Genomic DNA, 23622 nt, shown 5'->3' with positions numbered 1-23622 from the left:
AATTATTACTAAATGAATAGAGAGAAAAGGAAACAAAAAGGACAGACGTTTGTAAACTATTCAGACTATCTCTAACACACACACAACGCTCGATGCTACAGGAAATGAAGCAGAATCCGCACCGTTTTTCTTCAGTCAATGTCCCACTTCAACGTAAAATGCGGAAAGTGGTGGACTAGTTGATGTTGCCTAGTCATGGCGTATAATAAATGACCGACTGATTTTAAGTATTCTGGCGTCACAGATTACCACGGTCACTTCTCCCGCGGCCCGGAAAGATATCGACACATTGCTTGGGAGGTAGTTCATATTTCCCACTGGGATTATGTTTACATAAAAAGAGCTGAAGAAATTTGGGTACGAAAAGCTTGTGTGTCTTCAAGGACGGGATATACGTTCTCCCTCTCACTCCCTCTCAGAGATAATCATTTCCCACATAGAATCCGCTCCAATTTGCACTCTTTACAACTCTCTCTCTCTCAGAGAAAGAGAAACATTAACCATGCAGCATCCACTTCAATCATTTTTTCTACATTTCTCTCTCTCTCAGAGAAAGAAAAGCATTTCTACGCAGCATCCAATTCAAATTACTCCCTTTCTCTCTCTCTCATGTGACTGCTTTATCCATACTATCTCAGAACCTTTGTACGTCTTTGCCCTCATTGTATAAAAACTTATTTTGTAAACAACGCACCTGCTATTTCTCGGACCTCTAAATATATTCTTTATCATCAAAACAAAAAATCCCCCCCCAAAAAACTATTTTTCATACTCAAATCATCCCTCAGCTCCTATGACTAACTGGCCACTCGACTGTCAATTAACTCTATATAACATTAGCTGACTGATTCACTAGTAGTTCACTCTAGGTTGGTCACTGGTGTGAGAGTGAGTGATAGAGTCTTCTTCTCTGCTTGGTGATGAGGACATAAAGAGCAGCTTCTTCCTCTCCCTCTTGTTAGGAATCTGTAAAAATCGATTTGATTCAATGCTTCGCTTCGCTGTTCTCAGCTTGGTGGGTATGTAGTTTTAAAGAGCTATTTTTATTATTCAGGGTCCATCTATATGGAGGAGAACTGATTACAGCGTAATTTTGATATACTGTATTTTTCTGTATCGTTTGATGTTTAAACTCTGTCGAAGTGGTTTAGAGACATACTGTAAGCTGCCAGTTTCAGTAAGAAGTTTTCGGATAGACATGCAGCCCACTCAAGGTTATAATAAGATAACGTTTGCTTACGCAGAAAGCAGCTTTGCGACAATTAAATGACATTTGACCTGTTTTATGGAGTCATATACAGTCACATCTATTGGCACTAGTTTTACCTTTCAAACCGAGTTCGAAATTAGTATCGGTATTACATTCTGAGCATTTTCCTATGAATTTATTCATACCTAGGCCTATCTGTTATTGTAGCTAATTGTATGCGATAAGAATTATTGTGACTTATATTTTGCAATTTCAAGCAAATGGCATTAATCAATTGCTTAACAGTAAAACACAAGATAATGAGCTAACACTGCAATGTTTTGTGATAGACAAAAAAGGTTATTATTATTTTGGATTATTATTACTTATTATTTTACTTATTAATTATTATTATTATTATTATTTTATTATTCTTATTATTATTATTACTATTATTATTATTACCTATTATTATTATTAATTATTATTTATTATTATTATTAATTATTAATTATTATTATTAATTATTATTATTATTAGTTATTATTTATTTTTTTCAGGAAGGAGGCCTTCTCTGAGGGCAGTAGCATTGAATACTATAGCTGCTTCAACGGCATTTAATTTATATAGAATCTTTTCAGTTCTTCTTTTTATCTCTTTCTCATCAGCATGTAGCTGGTATATCAGGTTTCCTAAGGACATATATACTCTCTTAGATGACTGCCTGTGCGCTGTCGACACGTCAGAGGAAATAAACCTAAGACAACTGAAATCTTTACATGTCCTTAGGAAACCTGATATACCAGCTACATGCTGATGGGAAAAAGATAATGAGAAGAATTAAGAAGATTGTATATAAATTAAATGCCGTTGAAATAGTTATATATTATATTATTATATTATTATTATTATTATTATTATTATTATTATTATTATTATTATTCTTATTATTATTATTATTATTATTCAGGAGATGAATCCTATTCATATGGAACAAACCCGCCGCAGGTGCCATTGACTTGGAAATAAACCTTCCAAAGAATATGGTGTTCATTCGAAAGAGGTAACTGAAGGTACTGAAAAATGCGGAAAAAGGAGATCACTCTCCAGAAAACAGATGAATCAACAAAATGATAAATAAATAAAAATGCAGCATATTCAATACAAGTTGAATTGTATCAAGGTAGTAGTGAGGAATGAAAGACCTCTGGAACTGAGAAGTTCGACAGTGAGGCGCATCCACAGCAGTTCAGCGAATCTGGTTGCTCTCGGCAGGAAAGAAAGGGGGTCAGGGATCAATAATTGTGGACGTGAAAGATCTCTGTCAAAATACAACTGATGGAAAAGTGACTAACAAGCAACCATCCGTCGATGGTCCAAGTCATAACTGCTAATATAAGGCAACAGAAATCTACCACCACGACCAACTCTGTCTAAAAGAGGTAAATCTCTGGCAGAAGCAGACATCCATACCAGAGAGCAGTATTCTAGTAAAAGAAGAAAAAATCACCTGAAACAAGTTGCATTAATTTTATCACTTTTATAAATATGCTAGGCCTTACGAATAATACTTAACTTTCGAGCAACATTTGCTGACACTTTCCTTAGTTAAAGCTTTAGACTTATTCAGAAAGTCCCATCCACCTGGAGGGGAGGATAGGGTGGAAAATCTGTACGAGATCTGCTAGTCAATAGTGTTCTCGTTTTATTGGAGTTCAGCCTCATACCCCACTGATTACACCAGTCACTGATCCGGTACATGTCTCAATTGATGCTGAAGGCAGCTTCATAAGTAGTGACTTTACAACACCCACAAGTGCTGCATCATAGGTGTACTGAAAAATCTTATTTTCCAGACGAACAACCATATCACTTGTATACACTAAATGTAACAGTGGACCAAGAAAACTGCCCTGTGGAACTCCAGAGATAATAGGTCTCAATTCACTAAAGATCCGATCAACAGCAAGTCACTGCTGCCTATCTGTGAGGAAAACTTGAAGTAATCCTAAAACATATCCATCCACTCCAACATTCTGAAGTATATAAATACATGTCTTGTGACTTACTAAATCGAAAGCAGCACTAAAATCTATTTGAATTACTCTGAACTCAAAATCCTTATCAAGGTTCTCTTCCAAATGGAATGTAAAGTCTAAAAGAGCATCGCAAGTACCTAACTGCTTCCTATATGTATGTTGACTATCAGTTAACAATCCTTTAGATTCCACAGACTTACATAGTGGCTTGAAAATGAGTTTTTCAGCAACTTGGGAGGACACAGGGAGAATAGAGATTGGCCTGTAGTTAATGCAGTCTGCAGATATCCCACTCTTTGAAGCAGTCACGGTGTTACTAAGCTTGCGCTCATATGCAAAGATATTACGTCAGCATGAAAATCTATGGAATCTACTAATCTTGGGAGACATCACACTAAAAGCTTTTTAAAAAATACAAAGGGTCCATCAGGATCATCTCCACCCCAGTGATCAAGATTATCTAGAATTTTCATAACACTCCATGAACGAAATGCAAATTTTGTGAGAATAGTTTCAAAAAGCTTGACGAAGCAGTTCAGCCTTTTCCTTTGGGCCAGTATCCAATCTACCATCATCTGTTACTAGTGGTGGAATGGAAGACGACCCTGACCCAAAAATAGATGATGTCAATTTGGTCCACCACCGTTGAGGCTGAGTAATTCCTTCAAGTTTCTTATTCAGAGAATTATTGTAATTTCCCTCGTCTGTATGGTAAATTCTATTCGCGGCAAGGGGAGACTCAACAAAAATGGTGTAATTTTCATTTGAACTATTTTGCCTCCATGTTTTGAATTTGGTCTGATTGTCATGGTAAGCTTGTCTACATGTATCATCAAACCATGGCTGGTCATCTGTCCTGAATTTGATGACCTCTCTAGGGACATATCTTATTAAAATAGCAATCAGCATTTAACTTCTTCTTGGGAATCAAGATCTAATATAGCATCTGAAATATGAAGTGCTTGACAAGCTTCAATAATGGGATCCCAATTGGCTCTAGATTTCAGCCAGACCGTTTTTCCAATGAATAGATTTAGAATAGAATACAGAATTTAGGCCTAAGGCCAAGCTCTGTGACCTATGAGGTCTATCAGCACTGAAAGGGAAATTGACAGTAAGACGGTCTGAAAGGTGCAACAGGAAGAAAGCCTTGTAGTTGCACTATGAAACAATTGTTAGTGAGGTGGAAAGTAAGATGGAAGAGAGAGACTATGAACAGAGGTACAGTGAAAGGAATAAAAGGGGTTGCAAGTAGGGGCCGATGGGATGCCGTAAAGACGCTTAATAAATACCTGCAGTGCACCACATGAGGTGCACTGACTGCAAAGATGGCATTAGGAATATACTGATTGGCAGATATGTCCATCTCAATGGCGCAATGATCAGATGTAAATATATATTCACAACCTTAAACTTGACAATAGCTGGGACATATGTGAATATGAGGTCTAATCTATTATCAGAAATGTGAGTCGGTTCCTCAATCAGCTGGACAAAATCAGAGAATATACAGAACTCAAGAGCAGACCAGCCATGTTGATCTGTGGAATTTGAATTTAGCCTGTTGGTGCGCTTTGCATTAGTCGCTCCACAAATAACGAAAGAAACTTTTGAATCCTTTTACTGAACCACACTAATCCTTACCAAGAGACAGTCATATATAGATCGTCAATATTTGAGTTTGGGTAAACTGCAAATACGTAAACATTGCAAAATTTACTGAAAACTTCAAAACAAAGAACTTCATGCCAACTGCACACCAAAGTTTTCTGACGATAAATACTGTAGGTCGTCTGGACTTAGCGTAATCAGCCATACGTTGCGCATTTGGATCTGGGACGATACGACCATAAATAAAGTCAGTGCCATCAAGCCTCAAGATTAAAAATTCAACGTTTCACTTGTTAGTACTTACAACAATCTCAAATAAAAACATAAAATCATAGTTACGGGCACAACTCTGGAGATCAAGAAAATCTCACCTGAAGCCCGGATTATTTAAGTTAAGTACTATGCATTTTTTCTTAATCTAGTTAGTAACAAGCCCAGGGTTCAGCTCAATGTCTCCCGAAAGAGTTAAAATTAGCGACATAAAATCAGTAGCAAAACTAATAAATAGACTCATAACAACAGCAACATTTTAAAATCAACAGAACAGTAAACAATACCATCAACAACAACAGTATTTACATTTACAAAAATTCTGTTAAAAGTGAAAATAAACGTGACCTTGTGTCATTTTAAAAAAAAAAGTGTCAGAAGCAACTGGTCGACAAGTTGGGGCCGGCACACCTTCTTAGGCAAATAAGAATCTGCCAAGTTTGCCACGACTCCGGGAGGACAGTCAGGATGGATTTAGAAATTATAAAACGCTCAGAAGGAAAGATTAGATAATCCACCGAGCAACTTTTGCTTCCTCATCAGCCTGCCCAACACACTTTCTAAAAAAAAAAAAAAAAATAAAAAAAAAAAAAAAAAGTGAACAAAAAAAGAGAATAAATGCCTGATTGTACCTTCAGGCAAGGGATATCTGAGATATCTGATATCTGAGAAAAATATCATTGCCTTTAACTGGAAATCATTAAAGATCAGTAAAAGTAACCAGTTAACCAGTGGTCCATTTACACTGAGGAACAACAAGAGAAAAAAACTGAACAATACTGAAATTCCAGACACAGTATTAAGGTAGACTGTTTATCAAGATAAGCTATGAATGCGCATGTAACTATTTGTGCTTGTATAATTCTGAGCTAGTTCTCATTTATACAATTTTCATTAAGCAAGCCTGTAAATTCCGAAAAATATTTTGGGATGTAACGGACATTTTTTAAAGTATTCTTTTCTTTTACCAAAACCCTGGTTCTTCATAAACTAAGTAATCTTTTTCTTTATTTTTCACATTATTAACGCTTCTTTCCTTGTTGTAATATTGGAACGGAACGGGATGGAATGAAAAAAAATGATGCCAAAAGCTAAGTTCTGGGACACATGAGATCTTCAGCGCTGAAAATAAGGTTGAAACAATTGTCAGATGTTGGAAAGTAAGAGGGAAGAAAGAGAAGATGAACGGAGGTACAGTAAAAGGAAAGAAAGAGGTTGCAGCTTGGGATCGAAAGGACGCTGCAAAGAACCTTAAACAATGACTACAGTGCATGTTGTGTGGTGCACTGATGGTACTAGCCCCCTATGGGGTATGTTGTACTATTCACCAACAAACGAAACTGCATTTATTCTATATCATATCCAAATACATAAGACACATCGTTAATAGTTGATGAAATCTAGAACATTCTTTAGAAAATTTTGTAACATCTATGTACAAGTAATCTGATCTCTGCAAGTTCTTCAGACATCTATTGCAGTAGTTCCAGTATGACTCGGTTAATTTAACCTTAATGAATTCCTCAGCAGGTGTTGCACTTGTTGTACCAGTAGCCAAGTGCAGCACACGTGTCCCAGCTGCCCAAAGAAATGGGGCAACTAGAGAATACTTAAGAGGGGAGCCCAATGATGGTCACCCGGGTAACCTGAGTGATGTCCGATTCTTATTGTGGACCAGGTTAGTTAATCTGTCCTTGAGTTGTTTGAGAATATTATTTATATGCTGTGACATAAATAACGTAGCCGTTCACATCGAAAAAGCTGTTGATTGACAATCTCATAGGGGAAAGTGTTGGCATGCTTTTTCTTGGATTTTCTAACATGTGTGTTTAAATAAAAACTTTAGATTGACAATTGTAAAAAGGAAGGTGTTTTTATGCCCTGGGCAATTCGACTGAAAAAATTTTATGAAAACCTTCCATCATAGGTCTAATCCTGGTGATGAAGAATACTACCAACTCCTGCCGGGAAATCTAACAAACTTGAACGAATCGCCACTGGACCCTTCTCTCCCTCTGCATATGATGTACCACGGATACAAGGGCAACGGAGAACAACCCTGGATTAGGATGGCTAAAACACGTGAATGAAAATCCTGCTTTTTCATATAGAAATATTCACTAATTATCGCATTTACATGTAATTTTTGTGACTAAATGCATTTTATGTGATAAAACTAACAAAATACTCAGGTATAAGCATTTTTAGAGGGGTGTCAGATATACGCAGATTTTAGCTATTTGCCAGGATTTGTGGAATCCATCCCCCTCGAACACTGGGGGTCTGCTGTGTATATGTTTATATAATATATATATATATATATATATATATATATATATATATAATAATATATATGTATATAATATATATATATAGTCCGTCAGTGTTTTCCCCAAGTTTTTAAGACGAAAAACTATACACTTTTTATTATATATATAATATATGTGTATGTATGTATGTATGTATGTATGAACTGTAAACCTTATATTTGACGTTGTCCCTCAAAGAACAGCATTATTTTCACGTATACTTGAAATAATAAACTGAAATGTTTGGATAGTTGATTTAATGTTTTTTCCAAGTTTTTAAGGGAAAAAACAGAAAAAGACCTCTTTATTATAAATGTATAATATATATATATGTGTGTGTATATATGTATATAATTTCTAAATTCAGGCTTATTGGAATTGTACAACTGCAACGTCATCTCGGTTGATTGGCAGACTTTGGTGCTCTACCCTTGGTACAATTTGGCATATGCAAATACATTCAAGGTTCGTATGAACATACGCTTCTGTTTTGTGCTGAGACAGAGAGAGAGAGAGAGAGAGAGAGAGAGAGAGAGAGAGAGAGAGAGAGAGAGAGAGAGAGAGAGAGAGAGAGAGAGGGGCCTTTTAAAAATCCACAGGAGCCCATTCAAGTCATCTACTCCAATTACACTGAAAGACTTCTTTTTACCTCCAATAAGTTCTCTCTCTCTCTCTCTCTCTCTCTCGTCTCTCTCTCTCTCTCGTCTCTCTCTCTCTTCTCTCTCCTCTCTCTCTCTCGTGGCATGAATGATGTTGCAGTGCAGTGAGTAACGTAGTTATTTCGGAATCAGAATGTCCTCATCAATAAAATAGTTCATCCTTGAGAATAAAGCAATGACCGTGAACTCCAAGCCGAGACTAAAACCTCTCTCTCTCTCTCTCCCCGTATGAATAATGCTCTGTTTCAGCAAGTGACCTTGTTGTTTCAGAATTTGAATTTTGTTATTTAACAGGCAAACCATCCTTTTGAACAATGTCATATCTATGGTTTCATATTATTCATTTACTAAATCTATTTTATGTCAATGAATTTTGCTTTCATATCTTCGTTTTACAAACTCACGTTGCAGAGAATAAAAACTACTAGAAATCTTCTCTTTACTCGTGACATTTATTCTTCTGATTCTTCTCAGTGTTTACTACAGATTGCCAACTCCACACCTGACCTAATTGATTTTTCATTTCTCAAAAAATTAACTCTGTTCTAATTCTCTTCGATGTCTACAGATTGCCAACTACACACCTGATCTAATCCATTTTTCATTTCTCAAGAAATTAACTCTGTCCATTCAAATTCTCTTCGATGTCTACAGATTGCCAACTACACAGCTGACTTAATTGACTGGATAAATGCAGAAAGGGGTCTCCAGCCATCTCAGATACACATAGTCGGTCATTCTCTCGGTTCCCACGCTGCTGGTTTGACAGGCAAATGCGTCGGGTCTGGTCAGGTTGCCAGGGTCACGGGTAAGATGGCTCAAATATCTATTTATTTTCATTACTATAGAAATCGATCACATAGATTAACAATTCTTTCTGTAATGTTCCTTTTTGGGCCTTTTCTCGTAATAACCTAGCATGTGCAGGCCTAGCAGCTAGACTAGTAGTAGAACTTGTGGGGATACAAACACCAACACCACCATCACAACCAAACCAACAGAAACCAAAACAGCAACCGCCTTGGAAATGGCGCTTGGAAAAGCAAATAATGGCGATGAGATCTGACTTGAGTAAACTGAAAGAGATGGCATGTCAAAAGGCTAAGAGACAAGAAAAAAAGAGAAACTGAATGAGAAATACTAAGCATAGGAAAAGGTACTAAAGCACACAATAGAAGATATAAAGCAGAAGACAACCATCAGGATATTCCTGAAACCGGACCAAGTAAGAGGCTATGGAAGAACATATGGAGCAATCCAGTATCACACAACATATTATATGCAATATGGCTCCAGGAAATCAAAGAGAATAAAACAAAGATTCACCAAGATCAAAACAGTCTCAGTCAAACACCAACTAATGAAATTGCCTAACTGGCAACCAAGGTCCCGATGAAGTCCATGGATACTGGCTAAAAAATTTCAGGGCCCTACACAACGAATAGTAGAACTAATCCAGCATAGTATTGCAAACCACCATGTGCCCAAATGGACGACCACAGGAAGAACATCCTTAGTACAGAAAGACAAGAATAACAGAAACATAGCAAGTAAATACAGGCCTATCACCTGCCTACCAATAATGTGGAAGTTACTGACAGGTATCATCAGTGAAAGGCTTTACAACTACCTAGCGGATACAAATACCACCCCTCGCTAACAGAAAGGCTGCAGAAGAAAGTGTAGGTGCACAAAAGGCCAGCTCGTGTTAGACAAAATGGTAATGAAGAATTGTAAGAGAAGGAGAACCAAACTAAGTATGACATGGATTGACTACAAGAAAGCATTCGACATGATACCGCACACGTCGCTAATAGAATGCATGAAAATATATGGGGTAGAGGAAAACACCATCAGCTTCCTAAAAAATACAGGTCTGTGCAAGTGCCTGACATTTGCTGGCTGTATGGTTTATGGTCTCGACTTTCATATTGCACTTCCCGCAGATGGATGTTATTTCCATCTATTGTTCTTTGGACATGTCTGGTTCTTAGGGCCTGATCTTGTGCTGCTGTTAGCATTCCTTCTGTTTACTTCTTGCGTTCTCCCCTCTGTACTTATTGCCATATTTCATTGCTGGCCAGTTCTTTAGTCTGTCTCGTGTACTGGCCATGCATTGGTTTGCTGTGCCATTGCTCTGTGCTGTTTTTCATTCTCATGTCTCTGTATATTTCTGGGTCTTTGTCTACTTTTATCAGTCCCTCTTCCCATGCACTCCTTAACTACTCGTCTTCACAGGTTTTGAGTTATTGCCTCAGTGTTCTGCTCTTGATGCTGATGCAGTACTCTGTGCCTGGTAAACTTCTTCCTTCCTTTTGTTTTATGAATAGTCTGTCATCTATGTGTTTGATGCTATTCCCGTCTGGTCGTTTTTTCCTTTCAGTCTCCGCCGCTTTGCCTTTTTGTATGTTGACCAGAGCGCTTATTCCAAACTCCATCCGGATGTCCCCAGATACATTCCTTACATTCTGGAATAGGGTATCTATTTCCATGATTGCTATTACCATACAACTTGATGTCCATGGACATCAGATAACAGACTAAACATAATACAAAAGGATAGAAGTTTACTAGGCACAGAGTACTGCATCAGCATCAAGAACAGAACACTGAAGCAATATCTCAAAACCAGTGAAGACGAGTAGTTAAGGAGTGCATGGGAAGAAGGACTGATAAAAGTAGACAAAGACCCAGAAATATACAGAGACATGAGAATAAAAAACAGCACAGAGCAATCAATGGCACAGCAAACCAATGCATGGACAGTACACGAGACAGACTAAAGAACTGGCCAGCAATGAAACATAGCAATAATAACTACAGAGGGGAGAACTCAAGAAGGAAACAGAAGGAATGCTAACAGCAGCACAAGACCAGGCCCTAAGAACCAGATATGTCCAAAGAACAATAGATGGAAATAACATCCATATGCGGGGGAGTGCGATATGAAAGTCGAGAACATAAACCATACAGCCAGCAAATGTCAGGCACTTGCACAGACCTGTACAAAAGAGGCATGATTCAGTACTAAAAGCCCTCCACTGGAGCCTGTGCAGGGAAATCCAGCTAGCTTGCAATAATAAGTGGTAAAAACACCAACCTGAGTGAGTGATAGAAAACTACCAGCCAAAAATCCTCTGGGACTATGGCATCAGAACAGATAGTAGAGGGATATATGCCAATAGACCAGATTTGCTGCTTATTGACAAAATCAAGAAGAAAGTACTATCACTCATTGATGTCACAATATCATGGGACACCAGAGAAGAAGAGAAAGAAAGGGAAGAAATTGATAAGTATCAAGACCTAAAAATAGAAATAAGAAGGATATGGGATATGCCAGTGGAAATTGTACCCATAATCATAGAAACACTAGGCAGATACCGAAGTAGCTTTAGAACTTGTGCAGAAGAGCGTGCTATTAGAAACAGTGCATAGTGTGAGAAAAGTGAAGGACTCCTAAGAGGCAGGATGCAACCCAGAAACCCACACTATAAAAATCACCCACTCGAATAGGATGACTGAGACAGAAAAAAAAAAACATAATAATTAAATAATAATGACGACTATAGGCTGTTATTCCACCTAGAGCCTTTCATGTCACTTAGTTAAGGAAGTTATACAAAGATGTCTAGAGGTCTAGTAAATTTGATTTTATTTATCACTTCTTAATTGATATCTAGGATGAAGTATTGTATAATACTTTAAGATCATGTTTGCAATCTTCACCTTTATATTAATTTGTTATATTTCTTGATATACCTGAATTTTCCTGTCATATCCTGGACTCTGTGAGTTCTTTCTTTCTTCTCTAAAACAGCGGTTCCCAAACTGGGGTCAGCAACACAATGAAAAATTAATATTTTTTTCATTTTCAACTCCAGAAAAAACTTGTGGCTGTTTTCACCAATTTTACTTTGTGTTGAATCTAGAGCATATATTTATTTATATACTTCCTTTGTGCAGGAATATGCAAATATTAAATGTACTGCGATGTACAGTGGTACCCCTTATTCGCGGGGGATGCGTACCAGACCCCCCCGCGAATAGTTAGAATCCGCGAATGTTTGGAACCCCTATAAAAATGCTAAAAACAGCCTATGTATTTTGTTAGTTAAAACTTAAGAAAAACCACTAAAAATTTTCATACTTGGTTTTTTTAATAGTTTTATCACAAAAAGTGCATTTTATGATGAAATTGATAACAAAAACCAGGAATTTGTGGATATTTCTCATAAAAAAATACTGCGAATGCGCGAATTTTCCGCGAATAATGCAGGGAAACGTTCCCGAGAGAAATCCGTGAATGTGTGAGTCAGCGAATCCGGAGAACGTGAATACGGGGGGTCCACTGTACTGGGTATTACAGTATGGTAATGATAACGTTTGACTGGCTGGGGTCCTCGGCTGGGATTTATCATATCTGGAGGTGCTTGGTATGGTCAAATTTTGGAACAATTGCTCTAAAACACACATCTCTCCTGCAGGTTTAGATCCTGCAGCGCCCTGGTTCTATGACAATGACTCAGAACATCGCATCGACAAGTCAGATGCTAAGTTTGTGGATATCATACATACCAACAGTGGGTCGGTCCTTGAGGTAACTTGAGATGATGTACAACAGAGAAATTCTGGTTTCGTGGATTTATCCTGACTTCTTTCGAAATGGAACCCGAACCTAATACATTTTGCTGTATGGGCAGACAAAGCTAGCGCTTGCCAGTTGCTCTTTTATTATTATAGTCTTCTGGATTAATATGCCTTAATAATACTATAAAATAACAAAACTTTGTTCTACTTAGTTACCTCGTCTATTCGAGATAGCACAGAAGAAACTGGTGTCTATAAAGTTTTCTTGTATAGGTGGTTGTCAATTATTATTTTATCATTATTTTGAGCCTAATCGATTAAAATTTCATTATAACATTGATCAAATACTAATAAGTTCCTCTTATTTTGCCGCTCTCTATTCAAGACAGCAAAATGAAACTAATGCCTCAGGCATTTTCTTGTGTGGGCAGACATAGCTAATACGTATATTTGGCAATTACTATTTGTTATTTATTTGAACTTTCCACTAAAATGCTCTGTTAATACTGATAGGAGAACCAGTAACCTTGTCCCTCTTTGTCACTATCTTTGTCACTAATTACATAATCGAGATAGCATTATAATTTTTACCTGTAGTAGTAGTAGTAGTAGTCTAGATTTTCCTCTGAAACGGCTCCCTGTTCCTTCAGGGCTGTATTGCACTAATCAAGCCCTTAGGACACGTTGACTTTTTCCCCAATGGAGGACACCACCAGCCGGGATGCGAAGTCGTCAATGGCTCTATCATAGATGACTGGATGGATCTCTTTGGTGAGTAAAGGATATTAAACTTTCTTTGAAGTGCACAGGCCAATACGACTACGGAAACCATGTCGTGCTCTGTTACACCGCAGAAGCTGTGTAAAGAAAGAAAAGAGATTATTATTATTATTATTAATAGGTGTTAGTTTTTCCAGACCTCTGAGTCTCAAGTAGACTCTTCTCGGGCTGGTTCTCAGGATCAATCCTGAGAAAAAAAAAAAAAAAAAAAAAAATTAGACTTTATTTGAGAAACCCGTCTTATTTAAAAAATTTATGATTTTATTAATTGAAAAATCCCTGCTTTCCGCAAGAATATTTTTCATTTCCGAACTCCGCAGATAAATAGATCTTTGCTGGGTCCAATTTGGGCACTCAACAAGCAAATGCTGTACTGTCATGGGTGTTTGACATCTGTTACATTTCACTGGGTCAGCATGTGGTGTTGACATCAAGTGACCATGTGAGAATCTTGTGTGTCCTATACGTAGCCTTGCTAGGATCACCTCTTTTGCTCTTTCCTCCTGTGAGGATGTCCTCCATGCATAGACTTCAGTTTTTTATATTTTTAAGTTTATTTGTTGTTGGCACAGAGGCCCATTCTTCTTTCCAATCCTGGTAATTAATGTTTTAACTGATTTTACCCAGTCTGACACTGGGGCATATGAAATTGTTGGAGGGATAGTGCAGGCTAATTTGGCAGCAGAGTCTGCATATTCATTTTTTCCTTTTATTCCCACGTGTGCTGGGATCCAACATATTTCCATTGATATTCCTGATTGGAGGAGTTGATGAATTTTATTTGAATTTCCTGTACTATTTGGTTTCCTGATTTATACTGTCCTATTGCATCTATAGCGCTACATGAGTCACTGAAAATTACAGAGACACTTGCTTTTGCCTCAGATATCATATCTAGAGCCATCTGTATGGCTGTGACTTCAGCAGTAAATACTGATGATATTGAAGGTAGGCTTTTTTTACTTAACATATTTTTCGAATATGCAGATGCTCCTACTCCAACATTATTTTTGGAGCCGTCTGTATATATCATAAATTTGTCGCCTTTTCTTCTAATGTGCTCCAAAGCATGTTGGCGGTACATTTCCGTACTTGTCATTTGTTTTTTGAGTAGGTAAGACAGGGAGGTACATATCTTTACTCTATTTAAAATCCATGGTGGTGGCAATTCCATTGGTGGGTGAAAAATTGGATTCATATTATGTATGTTCATTATGTATCTAGCTCTTTTTGGGAAAGAGCTAGTACTATTAACTGCTGTTACTTGATTACAGTTTTGGAAGCAGTAAGTTGCAGGAGGACGATCCCGCTTGCTTGATTGAAAGACCTCTTTGTATTGTTATTAAATTACGGTGATGTTTTAAGGGCAAAATACCTGCCTCCACCAAAAGTGAGTTTGTTGGGGACGATCGGAAAGCTCCTGTGCACAATCGCACGCCTTCATGGTGCACTGCATCGAGAGATTTTAATGCAGATTCTGAGGCGGATGAATATATTGGACAGCAGTAATCTATTATGGATAAGACTGTTGCCTTATATATCATTAATAAAATGTCTCGCTTTGCTCCCCAATTAGTGTGTGATAACTTTTTTAATATGGCAAGGGCTTTGATGCCCTTGGCTTTAATGTATTTGATGTGCTCTTTCCAATTTAAATGTTGATCAAATATTACTCCTAGATACTTGATTTTTGTACAAAATTGTATTTCAGTGCTATAAAGATGCAGTTTGATTGTTTGGTTCTTCATCCACCTTTTGTCTTTGTAGAAGACGATTGCTTTTGTTTTATCAGTTGAAAATTTAAATCCAACTGAATTTGCCCAACTACATATATTTGAAATGGCAGTACTGAGAACTCTCTGAGCATGTCTCAGATTACTACTCGTATAGTAAATGACAAAGTCATCAACATATAAACTGTTTTTTACACCACTTGGTAAATTTATAGTAATGTCATTGATTGCTAAAGCAAACAATGTACAGCTCAAGACACTACCTTGAGGGATTCTTCTTCCAGTTTATAGGTTACTGAGTAGGATTTTCTACTCTTACTTGAAAAGTTCTGTTTGTTAAGAAGTTCTTAATAAATATTGGTAAGTGGCCTCTTAGTCCCTTGGAGTGGAGTTTTTGCATGATGTTATGTTTCCATGTTGTATCGTATGCTTTTTCTATATCAAAAAATATAGCTACTGTTAATTTCTTTTGTTCAAAGCCTTTTTTGATATGATCTTCTAAATGTGTTAAGGGATCTAGGGTTGATCTGCCAGCTATTGAACCAGATTGTGTTGGTGTTAAAATGGATTCTTTGGTTATTACATACGTTAATCGTGCATTAACCATTTTTTCTAAGATTTTGCATAGGCAACTTGTTAGAGATATCGGTCTATAATTGGATGGATTACTTGCATCCTTTCCTGGTTTGTTTATTGGAATAATTATGGCATGTTTCCATTTATCAGGAAAGACACGTTTTAGCCAGATACTATTGTAAAATTTTAATAAATATGATTTAGCTATAGGAGCTAATTTTTCTATCATTTCAAATGATATTTTATCATATCCTGGTGCAGAGGGATGACAAGAGTTGATGGCATTATCTAGTTCATCCATGTTAAAAATATAGTTATATTCCAGGTCTTCAAGAGTTTCAAAATTGAGTATTATATTTTCTTTTTGTTTTCTGATACTTTGAAAATGTGTATCTAGGCTGGAGTAAGCACTGATGTTTTCAAAATGTTTCCCAATTATGTTTGATATTTCATAAGTATCATGGTATATTTTTCCATTTAAATGTATTGCACTTCTTGGAGGTCTTATATGTTTTCCATTGATTTTCCTTATCTTTGCAGCCACATCCCTTGTGGATGTGTTTGAAGATATGTTTGAGACATATTCCTTCCATGATGCGATTTTTTTCAGCTATTACCGTTTTTCTAAATTTGGCTGTATATTTGTTATATAGTGGTTTAATGTGGTTAATTGTTATGTTTGTTATAACTATTTTGTTTAATATGTTTATACTATAGGGCATTTTGTAGAGTGATTTAAGGCGAGTTTTGAGTCTGTTTAGATTGCGACTCAATATATGTTTTATTTTACTTAATGTTGTTAATGTTGGATTCCACCATGGGACAGGGGATTTTGTGGAATGTGTTTTGGTTTTGGAATACTTTTATCTGCAGCATTTATTATGAAGTTTGAGAAGGATTCACATGTAGTATTGTGATCTTCATTATGTGGGAATGGTGGTATGTTTCGTGTGTATAGGAAATATTTATCCCAGTTAGCTTTTTGGATATATATCTTGTAGGTGGCAATATTTTGACATTACTTAAGTAGTTCAGAATGATTGGGAAATGGTCACTTGTGTATGAATCGTCTAGGACGTTCCATTCAAATTTCTCCGCTACATCATTTGAACATAATGAAATGTCAATTGAAGAAAAGGTTAGGTGTGTATTTGAAAAATATGTTGGAACTTCACTTTCATTGAGACAATACAGATTGTGTTTCATTATAGTATTCTCTATGTTGATTCCGGATGTGTCAGTGGGGTTATTAATATCCCATAATGGATTATGTGCATTAAAATCTCCTACTATAAGTAGTGGTTCCTGTATACTTTTGCTAATAAGTTCAGAAAAATCACTGAAATTTGCATTGAAATTTGGTTGGTTATATAATTACAAATAGTAATTTTACTTTTATCAGGCATATACAGTTTAATTGATGTTATTTGATATGGCATAGATGGTATGTCAACAGGTTCATATGTAATGCTATTATGAACGTATATGGCTGTGCCTAATTTTCCACCGTTAGTTGGTGAATAACAGGCAATTTTATAGTGTTGGATATTTGTAGGGTTACTTCCTATATGTTGTAGACATATGCACATTGGGTTGTGGTCTCGTATGATTCTTTGTAATTCACCCAGACGTAGTCGGGTTAAGAGACCATTTATATTCCATTGAATGATTTTATATTCCATTATTGGGAGGAATTGGTGTTAAATTCTGTAAATTGATTGCTGATTTTACTTTATCTCGTAGTTTATATGCATTTGAATTTATTTGTGGTTTTTTAATCGTTGTATTTGTATGTTGGTTATTAGATTCTGCAGTTGTTTGTTTTTCATAGTTGAATATTAATAAGTCTATTTTTGATTTTATAATTTCCTTTTTGTATTTTAAGGATTCAGAACATAATTCGTTCTCATGTTGGTGTGTTAAACGGGCACCTCCTTAATTTGGTAAAGTTGTCAATACAATTTCGTACTGTGTCCTCTGTCTTGGTAGTTAGTTGGTTATATGTACTTACAAAGCATTCATTACAACCACAAGATGAAGCATGTTTGGTAATGTTAATTATTGGTTCAGAAGTTTTTGGTCTAGCTTTAGAAATTTCTGGTTTTGTAATTCTATTGTTCCTTTTCTGTAGTGATAAGGACTGTTGGTTTGAGGGGTTATTTGTTTTGTTGTTGTTAATGGGATATTTCGGTCTTGTGGATGGTTGGGGGGTGATAGTTATATTTTGGTTTGGTTTAATGGTATGATTTTCATTAGTATTATTTGATGGAACTTGTAAAGTGTGATCTTTACTGTCCAGATGTTGGCTGTTTGATTGAGATTGAGGGTAATTGTGTATTTCCACTTGTGATGAGGTTAGTTTAATATCTTTTTTAAAATGTTCTCCTGGTGTAGTTGGAGTCTCTCTGGATTGATTGTAATTTTCAATATTTACCTTTTTTCCCTTAGGTGGGGTTCTTTCTAGAATTCTTTTCTTTTTGCCAGTTCGATTATCATCATTATTTAATTCTTTTTCTATTGGAAGTTCTTTTCCATGGATAACTGAATCATCTATGTTAGTGGTGGTATTGGTTGTTGTAATATCACTTTTATTTTGTGTTTCAGTATTATTGGTATGAAATCCAGTTTCCCTGTTTATACTATCTTGTTTGTCATTGTGCTGTTTGATGTCTTGATTTTTAGTCACATTTGAAAAGGTGGGGGTTTTGGATGGATTGTTAACGCCTCTTACTTTTAGCTCAAGTCTGGCTTCCATGACTGACATTCCTGTCCTATTTATTAACAACTGAAGTTCTGTGTTATATTGGTAAAATGAACACTCCTTAGATTTTGCGTGATGGGCTAGTCCACAATTAATACATTTTGATTGATTACAGTTCCAATTAGTGGTATGGTCATCTGATGCACAGACTGCACATATAGCTTTATTACGGCATCTTTTGTATGTGTGTCCATACCTTGAGCACTGTGTACATTGTAATGGTTTAGGAACAAAAGGACGAACTTCTCTATTTTGTCCAAGAATTTTTATTTTAAATGGTAAGTCTTGGCCTGTAAATTTTATTTTGGCAATGTTGATATTTTACTTTTATCTTTCCTACTTGAAATAGAGTATATTTCTAAATCGTGGATATTGTTATATCTCAATTTTGAGTCTAGCAATAGTTGTTTTGAAGGAAGCTCCTGCTCGCTATTGGGTAGGATGACTGTACCCTGTACATAATTCAATGTTTCGTGGCTTGTAATTATTACCTTTATATTATTTATTTCTGTTATACTTAAAAAGGCAGTGGACTGCTTTTTATTGGTTACTTGGATAAGCCATTCATTGTCCTTGATGTGTCTGCATTCCATGTCTTGTGTTGGATATATGTTAAGTAATTTGTTTTCTAGCATCGCTGCTGAGATTTTGTTGTCAGCTTTGAGGACTAGAAATCTTGACCAATTATCTGGTCCAAAGAGGTCATCAAAATGTACCAATGTGGGATTAAGTCGGTAATTTTTGTTTCTTTTTGGTCCTTGTTTTATGTATGTTGCTTGTCTATTATGATTTTTATATTTTTCTGTATTGCTGGGAGGATTATTTGTCTCTAATTCAGAATTATTGTTCATCATATATGGTTCCATTGTTACGATATTGGAGTTTACCAATTTATTTTTGTTTGTTTCTTTTTTATTTATGCACTCTATTTGGTTTTCTGGCTCTGCTGCTTTACTTGGAACAGGGTGTTCCTTTGTATCTTTTATAGTACTTTCACTACTTGTGGCAGTACCTAGGAAATTCGGGAGTGACGTGCCAATGGTCATCAACTGTGCCGTAGTTTTTCCATCATGGGGCCCAGGGGTACTCAAATCATTTATTTCACAGTTCATAAATTTTGAGTTTTTACACAAAAAAAAAAAAAAAAAAAAAAAAAAAAAAAAAAAATTCTTGAAAAGATATCATTGGCCCTTCGCGAAGTTAAATCTTCTGCCAAAGGCACAAGTGAGAAAGGACTCCCAAATGTCCGCATCCCTACCCTACCCCAAAAGGGGATGGCATAACATGATTAGTATGGCCCAAGTGTAAGCAGAACCCGCTTGCTAGGACTAAGAGTATTATGTTGATACAATTATCCCCATCCTAATCACATTATGGGCAAACTGGATAGAATGCCGAGAGTTCTATTCCTAGAACCAGGCCCCCCCTGGAATCCGTGGTCCAGCTCCACAGAATAGTTCCGCCTGAAAAACAGGTCCGAACATTGTCGGGTAGATGATGGATCTACCACAGTTCTCACTATTTAGCTTCGGATTTAACTCCACGTTAAGCCATGATATGTTTTCTCATTTATTTGCTTTTAAAAATTTTGGCAAAAAATGGAAAAGTCCACATAAGTTTACTCGAAAATATATAATGTCATATGGGACTCTTGGGTTCGAACCTGGGAAGAGATTCCTGAGGTTCGAGAGCCCCCTCACCACGTCAAGGTGGTCCCCAAAATGAGGGGGAAGAAAAGAGATAAAGGAGTGGGGTATTTAAGTCAATTTCTACCTGTTCATAATCTTTCATCTCTTTCATATAGATATTTTTAAATGGGAAGGCTTGAGGTACCCTCTTCACCTTAACTGGATTAAATTTTTCAAAAATCATTTTAAGTTGAAGAATTATCATGATAAAAAAATAATCAAATTGTTTCCAATTACACAAATTAAGCGACATAAAATACAGTTTATAATAAATCTGAATGTTTAACTCTTATCCTTGCCACTGTATGATACCCTGATGAAATATATAAAAATTTTGTAGAATGTCTTTTAAGCATTTTGAACAGGATATGAATCACAACATAATAAGATTTAAAAAGTATACTACAAGAATCATTGTACTAAGAGAATTGTCTAAACTGTTTTACAATACTCACATTTGGTAAGATGATGCTTCTGTCCACTCTTACAGGCAGCAGTGCTTTACAAGTAAATAGTCAGCCTATGACTCTTGTTATTAGAGAAAATAGTAAAATGTCAGTGGACCCCATGTATGGCCTTTATCCCTTTTGCCTTCGGGTCAGACTGACAAAATACCATCAGCCTTAATAAACACGAAGACCTCCGCCCTCTAGAAGACAAGGAGACGAAACCAAAAGATGTTGTTATACTAATCCTATGAAAGATGACACTCAACTGTTGCCTTGATTCATGATAGTATACACCTCTTTGCAAAGCAGGAAGCAATACTTTCTTCCAGCACTGAATACTTTTTGCTAAAGTCACAGCATTCATGCATTTTGTAGGCCATTTTCTTCCTCTATGAGTAGGCCTGTTTTCAGAAAACCTTTAGTTCTCCTGCAGGGAGTGTGTCAGCATCTGCATCTTTGCCCATAAAACTGATACTGATTATGTCTAATTGCTTATAAATGTAATAAGATTATCTACAATTGGGAATACACACCATAGTATCCAACAATGATGGAAGGAATGGTAACAATCACCTTAAACATTCCTCTTTTCTGTAAAACCAAACCTTTTTCTTAAAAATTCAACGTTCATGAGTAAGCTGCACTCAACATTGAACTTAATCTAAGTGGGTTTGGCTGTCAGAAGTTAAAGACTGCAGTAGTACAATGTTTTCTAAGATTAGCAGATAAATGTTTCCTATTTCCTCTGAAATTTAGATCACTGTCCAAAGATTTGTTCACTTTTTTGTACACCCTTTGATATGAAAACCAGTAAGAAATTTACAGATGTTCACTATTGTCACCACCTTTGAAGAAATTAATACTCATTCTTTATATCTGAAGTCTTTCATATTATAGTGTGTTCATTCTTCACTTCTTTAAACACTAAGGATATCTGGAGGAGAATTACTATGGTTCTTAATTACAGTAACTTCATATAAGTCATACAGATTCAACATGCAACTGTACAGATCCTGTGGTGAAATTATATCCTCCGATTGCTCAAATGGTCAACAGCACAATATTTTCTTTGAGAAGGCAACAAAGGTAGGAATTTTAGGCACTGGAATTAAATTACAAACAAGAAATCAACTTGTTACCCTTAAATCTCGCCGGTAGTTGCATAACGCAAAGAGACAACTAACCTAGCGTTCTTATATAACTCCCCTATACACATTTGGCCAAACATGCAAATTAAATTATATAAGATACTTAGCTAGTTCAATGTCTTCATGAGGATAGGTACAGGAAGTAGTAATTACATAATATAACTAATACAGAATGGCAGTGCTCGCCAATATCAGGACCCACGAATGTTCCCTTAAATTGTCCTGTGTGCACAACCCGGACAGCAGCACATTACGCCAACGTTAAGGCGGGAAAAAAAGTGGGGGTAAACTCCTGTCGCATTTGCGAAATACGGGCAAAAAAAAAAAAAATCAATGAAAAATTAGTAATTATTTAGTAAATCACAAAATCTACAGTAAGATTAATGATAAAGAAATTAACATTTTTTTTAATGGAAATGGAAATTAAATGTGTCATTTTATGACATCTAATGCTAAATACCTATTTTGTGTTTGGTAGGCCTACAACACCACTTTCTAAAGCCTTTTTATTGCAGTGTGGTCCATCACTTCATTTAGTGCACCTATCCTAAGAGAATTCTACAGTTCTTAATCCTGTAGCTCCATATAGGTAATACAGTTTCAAGTTTTAGGTAGGTCTATTCAACCGCTACATTTTCGACTTAGAGTTGATATCTTCTGTAATCCACAGAGGGATGCAGCCACAGCAGGGCGACAGAGCTTTGGATAGAAAGTATCTCTGCCACCGACCCTGACAAGGTTTTCAAGTCATGGCCATGCTCTGATTACGAGTCCTATATGAATGGTCTATGCCAGACTTGCGGGGAAGGTTGTCTTGAAATGGGATTCCACACAGCCCAAAGGTCAGTCTAATTTTATGGTTACCTTTCAGTCTTTCTTAGCGCTTGTTGTTTGGGTGCTCTTTTGCAGACACTAAAATTTACTCATGAAAGTTTCAGGATAACAGTACTCCAACTCTGGAAGCCATATCACCTTAGTATCTTTGGTTTTCACAAAGAGACTTTTATGCTGATGGATGATCCTTTGATAAACGATTGATAGTAGATTAAAAATGTCTGTTTTCATGAGTATTTACTGGATGATCTATCCTCATCCAAGAACCATAGGCCTACTACGTCTTACTTAAAGTTTCATAGTCTGAAATATTCATAAATTATAAATTTTGGGGGAGACCAGTACCAATCAAACATTGCTCTCCTCTTGGATCTGGAAACAACAAGACAAAAGTTGGATCATGTTAGTTCTTTACAATCTTGAGTTACGTTTTGTTCTAAAAAAATTCACATTTTACCTTAGGCCTACAAATATTCTTTTAAATTTTGACTATGCCTTTCAGTTTATCGGGAGAATACTTCTTAAGAACCAACACCAAATATCCATTTGCGCGAGGTGACAAACAGTCCAGCTAAAATGAAGACTACTACTTCTCAACTTAATCCATTTTTGCAGTCCGTTTTTAAAAGGAGCCTTTTCCAGCTGAAACGACAAGACAGTTCACAATCCTGGAGTGGTTGGAAAAGTAAAATTATATCTTTATGAATAAATTAAAATCATTACCATACGCAAGTTTTTTTCTGAACAGATGTCAGCCATGACAATTTGTTTTGTGTCCTCTGTTACCTTCCATGTATAAATTATCTTAACAAGGGAGCAATTGCCCTGACTTCATAGCTTGATGTAGGCTAGTTACAGGCAGTTGCAGTTGCTCGATATATCCTTTCACTAAATACATAGTAGATTCAAAATTAGCATTATAATCATCATGCTGTGATGAAAAATTTTGTCTCAAAAAACAATTTTGTGTAATGTTTTCATTTCAA

At 36.2% G+C, this 23622-nt stretch overlaps 1 protein-coding gene across 3 annotated transcripts; it reads left to right on the top strand.

The window, feature by feature from the left end:
* The first annotated feature begins 852 nt into the window (after positions 1 to 852).
* LOC135225206 (pancreatic lipase-related protein 2-like) lies at positions 853 to 23361 on the top strand. 3 transcript variants are annotated; one of them, XM_064264513.1, is made up of 9 exons: positions 854 to 1019; positions 6640 to 6787; positions 7037 to 7191; positions 7786 to 7883; positions 8732 to 8885; positions 12565 to 12677; positions 13318 to 13438; positions 22473 to 22644; positions 23139 to 23361. In XM_064264513.1, the coding sequence occupies exons 1-9, from the start codon at positions 989 to 991 to the stop codon at positions 23209 to 23211; spliced, it is 1065 nt and encodes a 354-aa protein (XP_064120583.1). In that variant the 5' UTR covers positions 854 to 988; the 3' UTR covers positions 23212 to 23361. The 3 variants fall into 3 exon arrangements, with proteins under 3 accessions (XP_064120585.1, XP_064120583.1, XP_064120582.1); XM_064264512.1 differs by having other exon boundaries at positions 6637 to 6787; XM_064264515.1 differs by lacking the exons at positions 7786 to 7883; positions 8732 to 8885 and having other exon boundaries at positions 853 to 1019; positions 6637 to 6787.
* The last annotated feature ends 261 nt before the right edge of the window (positions 23362 to 23622 follow it).

Source organism: Macrobrachium nipponense, chromosome 13 (genome assembly GCF_015104395.2).
Source record: "Macrobrachium nipponense isolate FS-2020 chromosome 13, ASM1510439v2, whole genome shotgun sequence".
Taxonomy (NCBI): domain Eukaryota; kingdom Metazoa; phylum Arthropoda; class Malacostraca; order Decapoda; family Palaemonidae; genus Macrobrachium; species Macrobrachium nipponense.
The sequence above is the reverse complement of the archived record's forward strand: the minus strand, read 5'-3'. Positions and strand labels throughout refer to the sequence as shown.

Coding starts and splice junctions, on each gene's coding strand:
- LOC135225206 (XM_064264512.1), top strand. CDS start 989: ATGCTTCGCTTCGCTGTTCTCAGCTTGGTGG. Junction 7,884..8,731: donor CATATGCAAATACATTCAAG/GTTCGTATGAAC, acceptor CGATGTCTACAG/ATTGCCAACTACACAGCTGA. Junction 22,645..23,138: donor GGATTCCACACAGCCCAAAG/GTCAGTCTAATT, acceptor TATGCCTTTCAG/TTTATCGGGAGAATACTTCT.